This window comes from Acanthisitta chloris, unplaced genomic scaffold, assembly GCF_000695815.1.
Source record: "Acanthisitta chloris isolate BGI_N310 unplaced genomic scaffold, ASM69581v1 scaffold3308, whole genome shotgun sequence".
Classification (NCBI taxonomy): domain Eukaryota; kingdom Metazoa; phylum Chordata; class Aves; order Passeriformes; family Acanthisittidae; genus Acanthisitta; species Acanthisitta chloris.
This window is the reverse complement of record NW_008686277.1, coordinates 36,906-42,905: the sequence shown is the minus strand read 5'-3', so window position 1 is coordinate 42,905 and position 6,000 is coordinate 36,906. Positions and strand designations below refer to the sequence as shown.

The 6,000-nt window shown below is 47.1% G+C and overlaps 1 protein-coding gene across 1 annotated transcript in view; it reads right to left on the bottom strand.

Moving 5' to 3' along the window:
* Window positions 1-902: 902 nt before the first annotated feature.
* The window catches only part of GTF2E1 (general transcription factor IIE, polypeptide 1, alpha 56kDa), a 41,735-nt gene continuing 36,637 nt past the window's right edge, over window positions 903-6,000 (bottom strand). Inside the window, exons 3-4 of the mRNA XM_009080049.1 lie at window positions 4,299-4,546; window positions 903-1,333 (exon numbers count right to left, since the gene is read on the bottom strand). Of these exons, the coding sequence (XP_009078297.1) occupies window positions 903-1,333; window positions 4,299-4,546 (679 nt within the window). The remainder of the gene's footprint in view (window positions 1,334-4,298; window positions 4,547-6,000) is intronic.

Genomic DNA, 6,000 nt, shown 5'->3' with positions numbered 1-6,000 from the left:
GCCAAGCAGAATTCAAAACTGTATAATTCCCCTTAAAATCATACAGCCCTGGTGAGATTGCAAATAAAAACTAGTTATGTCATTTCTCTGGCACTGCCTGACAGCAGCCCTGCCCACTATGAACTGGCTGCAACACTGGAGTTTGGACAGGGCTGGGGAGAAGCAACAGGTGACAATACTGGAAAATAAAGGTATCTCCTGCTACATCAGAACACACTGACAGCTCAGATCCATGGAAAGCATTGTTACACCGACAAAGAGTGACTGTGTGTGCTTGCCAAGGCTTTCACCCTGCATGTTTCAAGTTACATCTGACCTTGAGGTGCTGAGTCCCAGTAAGGAGTGAATGGGCACAAGAAAAGGTGCTGCCTACAGACCTGCTTAGAAACCAGTGGCCAGTGGTGTTGGCAGGAGGTCAGCTACAAGCCCTGCCCTAAGCTTCACACCAGCAGACTAGTGCTTCCCTCTCCTCTCCCCTCGCTGAGCACAGGCAGCTGTGTGTTACTTCTGCTCTCCTCTGCAGAGCATTCTGATCAGACTACAGAGCCCTTATGTCATCTGAGAGCAGGGACATGGACTGCACTAGGATCTGCAACAAAAATCAACTCGAAGCAATAGGGGGACAGAGCTGCTAGGGCCTTGGAGAAGGTGAAAGCAGTGCCTGTGCAGGGCACCCCGAAGCAGATTTTAACCTTGCAAGCATCCTCACTTCTGAGACTTGTCCTCCCCTACCTGTTTTGGCACATGCAGCTTTCCTGCTCCCCTGCTCTGGTGAGCAAGATGCCTGAGACTAGTAGTCCTGAGCCGCAGTGTCCCTGCACACAGGGGAGAGAAGATGAGCTTCAGTCTTCTGTTTCTGGCTTAACATGTCACTATTTAAAAACTGCCATGGCAGGAATCAGTTAATCAAACATGTCCTCAAACATGCGTTGCCCCATGGCTATGTAAACCTCTTTCTCCTCCGGGGTCATCTGAGCCACCAGCTCGGGGCGCTGGCTCACTTGGCTGTAAGTGTGTGGACGCCCAGCCACCGTGACAGTGGGGTCTTCTGCCACCACCTCAAACTCTTCATCCTCCTCCTCCTCCTCCAGCCCATATGTGGTGGTGGCCGTGGCAGCAGGGCGGGGAGGGGACTCCTCCTCCGACTCACTCGTCTCACTCTCGGAGTCACTAGCGTTGCCCCCGGAGAGAGGAGCGGCACCTCCGACGGTGACGGTTGAAGCAGAAGGTGTCTTCTTCTCATGGATGAGCAGGGCACGCATCACCTCCTCGTTATCATCCAGGGTTGCCCGGCTCTCCTCACGCTCCTGGAACGCATCCAGGTCCCTGCCCCCTGCAAAGAGACACAGGGGAATGAATGGTCATTTCCTCACAGAGACCTGTGTGACGGCCCTGAAGGTTTACTGACCCTTCTTACTGCCACTGAGCATGCTTGGCCAAGTCATACCCTTTTGCTAAGCCACCTTCTCCTTTCCCTTAAAAGACAGAGATAGTTATGTTTTTTCTCATAATGGCAGAGCAAGTACTGACATTTCCTAGCAGCTGGGAGGACTGGGGTCACCATGGCTCCCAGCTGGAAGCCTTGGCCAGGAGCACATTCCAAGTGAAGACAACAAACACATGATGGGCAGGCACCTGGAAAAGACTTCCCCAGGGAGGTGTCCAACTCAGGCACGACAGTGGAGCAGAAAGCACAACAGTCCTTTGGAGCTAAATCTGGGCTTCAGATACTCAGATTATGCAGCTAAGGATGACACTTGTCAGAGATATGGCAAGTTTCTCAGTGCTTTTTCACTGTTTCTTTTTGTCCTTTTGTTTCCAGGTTGTATGACTGCAGCCTGGGGGCTTTGTGGTGATGACCCAAGACCATGAGGTGCTGCTGGCCCAGACCATAAAATACAGACCCAAAACCAGGCCCTGTCCTGCCAAGCTTCCTGTCTATCAGGATTATGATAGAAAAGCAAATGGATCCAGGCAGACAAGGAATACATGGAAACCATGTGTTATAGAACAACATTTAGAGCAGCTATGTCTGGTAAGCTTAGAGGTGCACTTATCAGGCAGGAAGGGGAAAAGCTCATTACAGGAACGTGGTGGTGGTATGGAGAGGCATCTATCTCGTGTAGCAGATGCAGCTTACAGCCTGCAGCCAAGCTGTGCAGAGCAGCATGGGAGACTGAGTTAAAACAACTCCTGCTCTCCAAGCTGAAACACAGCCCAGACAGTCTCTCTCTGGCTCCCTATCTGGACTTTGAAGGGGACTGCAGTTTCCCAGCTGACATGCATGGCCTGTGCTCCTCTTTCAGTAAGCTTGGCTGCACAATAGCTGAGGGGGTTTGAGAAGGCTTGCATAGGCAGAGTGTCTGCAGTTCATGGATTCAAAAGGTAAAATTCTGCTCAAAAAGGAGCATTCCACAGAAAACTTCTCCTAATCCTGTATTTGATGAGAGTCCACCCAGCACCAATAAAACTACAGGCAGTATGGAAAAAACCCAACCCAACAAAACAGAAAATGAAATATGGAGAACCTTAAGGAAAAACAAGGCCTAAAAAGTAGCTCTCTGTGGCAAACATTCTGTCTTGCACCAAAAGGTGCTGCCTAAGAACAATTGCTGGAGCTGAGATGATGGCATTCTGCTTTCACACTTTAATGCCACTTGCCTGCTCTTCCAAGACATGGACCCTCATGGTTTCAGCACCACATCTAGGCAGGTGGCTCACAAGCCTTCCCCCACTGGGGTCAGAAATGCACTGGTTATGTTTTTCCACTTGAGATGAAGTTCTGCCAAACAAGTAAACTAAGGAATTAAGTTCTGCATTTGCACTATGCAAAAAAGGCTATGGGAGAGCATCTCTGTGAAATAATACCACTGCTCATCACACTGAGAGCTGAGAAATGACAACAGCCTGGGGTAGCTCCACAAAATCTGATTTTGTGGCTCAGGAGTGGGGATGTCCCTTGCTTGCAAGAACTCTTCCTGCCAGATACAAGCAGTGAATCTTTTCTGCCAACGCTCCCAGGTTTCTGTCCTCCCTGTTTATGTGTTGCAGCAGCAATTTCAGGCCATTTCCCCAAGTCCCCTCTCTGATCTCCAGTAGCTGTGGAGGTTAATCAGTGATGCCATCATGCTATAATGAGTTATATTCCCCCCTCCATGTCCTTCAGTGGCATCTGAGAAACATTTAGGCTGTGTACAGCAAAAATCATCTCAAGGAGCCAATTCAAAACTACAGGTGAACTGAATGTCTAGCAGAAAAACAGGGTGAGAACTCACCATGCTGGTGAGTAACAACATCTGCTACAGACTGCAGAAGCAGGTTGTTCCAATCATGTAATTTTGTTTAACCTATCTGAGAAATGATTTGGGATCTGTATGCTTGAAAGGCATTACAAGTGAACAAGATCTTTGGATATCTTCTGATCATTATATCACATCTATTTTCTTCACCTCTGCTGTACCTACATACTTCTCTCCTGAGCACTGCACTAGTTCCAGGGCCTCACGCTCACACGTGTTTCCCTTTTGTCATCTTTTCTTCCTAGGGCATCAAGAGTTTCAGTCTATAATCCTCAAATGACTTCAAAGATTGCATCTGTTGACTCTTGTAAAAATCATAAAAGGTCTCCTATTTTCAGTGTATAAGCTTAAACAACACACACACCAAAGCAGAACGTTAGTGGTTACAAGAACTTGACCATGGTTTATGGACAACCTGACCCCAAGATGAATGAAACTAAAAGCAAAGATAATGAGAAACAAAGAGAAAGCAATAAAGACTCACCTGCCATCATGACAGACCTTCCTACTGTACTTCCAGAAGCTTTATTTCTGAGTATTCTTCATACATAACATGTTTTGAGAAACAATTGGCAAGAAGGCTGGGAGCATACCACCACTGCTGGTAGATTTGGTAGGTTTCAGAGTCACTGAACATTAATAAATGTTATGTTTCAGCAGTGACCTATTAGGGAGGCAGCTTTCTAGATGAGACTGAAAGACCTTCATCTAGAAGCAATAAACTCTCAAGGTGGAAGACATAACAGTTAATTAACATTTCAGAAGCCCACACAAAATTTCGTGGACAGATCAGCTTTACTGACCTAGATTTCAATCCCAGTCCCAATGAATCAGGATTTTTTACGTTGCCTACACATAGGTAGGCACAGCAGAAGGGAGAAGACAAACTCTGCAGTGCTGGCAGCAGCTGCTCTGTACACACAGGGTAACATGCTTTTGACAGGACTCTGAAAGCATGGTGTAAGCAGAGTAGTACTTGTGCTTTGTGAATTTTCTTACCATCTTTGATTTCATCAGGGTCATAAGCTCCCTGCACCGTGCTCTCACGCAGCCAGATGGGTCTCTCTCTGGCTGGCTTGCCTTCACTTGCAGACCGGTTAAGATCCTCCTGGTCCTCCATGCTGATGACAACATTCTGGGTATACAAGTCCTCATAAGATGGTCCTTTTGTACTCCATGCTTCCCGATGGTGTCCACCTGCAAGGCCAGCTGCTGCTCCTGAACCAGCCCCAGCTGCACGCTCCTTGCTGCATGGAAGTCAAAGAGACAAAAACAGAGCAGTCAGAAGAAGCCCCTCCTTAGCCAGAAACACTTGAACTATGATTAGTTATCTCCCGGGATCTGCACTGGGAACTTGTATCCTCATTTCTAACACATGCTGCCAGGAATTTCTGCACCAGCTTGCTGGTCTGGGAAACTTGTGGATCTCTAATGGGAAACCCTACATAAGACCACAGCAACATCAAACACAGACATGGAAAAGAGGAGGCAGCACTAAAGATGCAGATGTACTCATGTAAGAACAAACATAAAATCTTGGAATTCTCTGAAACAAAAACCGCAGCAGCAAAACATGGTTGAACAGCAATCTGGTGTTGGTAAAGCCTCTTTTTGGCCTTCACACAGCAACCATATACTGTATTAAAAAAGCACAAAAGGGTAAACAAGGCAGATCTTGGCCTTCACACAGCAACCATATACTGCATTAAAAAATCACAAAAGGGTAAACAAGGCAGATTGTAGGCCCTGAGACTCAGCATGCTCAGATCTGTGAACCATTATTAATCACAGGACTCGTGAAGGAGTTAACTCACCAAGAGAAACATAATTCAAACCTTTGCTTGAATTGTAAACGACAACACATGCTAAGTCGCCTATCCTGTGTTACACAGCTGATCTGTACTATCCACAGACAAAGCCTTGGGCAGACTGAGGAGTCAAGGCAGAGGAGAAAGGAGAGAGCATCTTCAAACCAGAGGACTAGAGCTGGGCCAAGTGTGTGCTGATGGTGTGCAGGATGAGGCAAAACAGAATAACTGTTTTCACCGTGGAAAAGTTGGAGAAAGGTGATGACTGATGCAAAGGGTATGGCAGTCAAAGCCTAGCCCTCCCTTGCTTTCTGAGAGGAGCTGCAGCCAGCAAATTTCCTTCCAGAGCCCCTTCTAGCTCAGGAGACTGATGGAGAAAAACATTCCTGCCTGGATCAGACTGGAAGAGGACATCAGGTGGAGTATTTTCTGCAGTGATGATGGCAACAAGCCTAAAATACTCTCTGGCCTGTGCTGCGACACACACATAGATCAGGGAAAGCAGCTGAATGGAAACTCACTGCTCTCTGGTTGGGGAAAGCCAGATGTGACTGTTCCTTTATTTCAGAATGATATTTCATTTTTTCAGAGAAACAGATCCACTGCAGACTGCACCCACCCTTAGCCATATAATTTCAGTCACCTGATTGCCAGTGGTACCTACAGCTTTTCAGGAGTAACAGCCCTGCCTCGACTCCTCCTCTTGTCCAGAGCAAATCCATCAGGGATGCTCAATGATGCCACCTGAGTTGACAGTTGCCATCAGTGAGCATTGTTCAGCTACTGCTGTCTACCCAGTGACCTTTCCTCCAACCAAGAAGCTTAAAATAAAGTTGGAGTTGGAGAAGACCTGACGAATATGGAATTATTTTAGTTCAGCAAGGACTTAACCA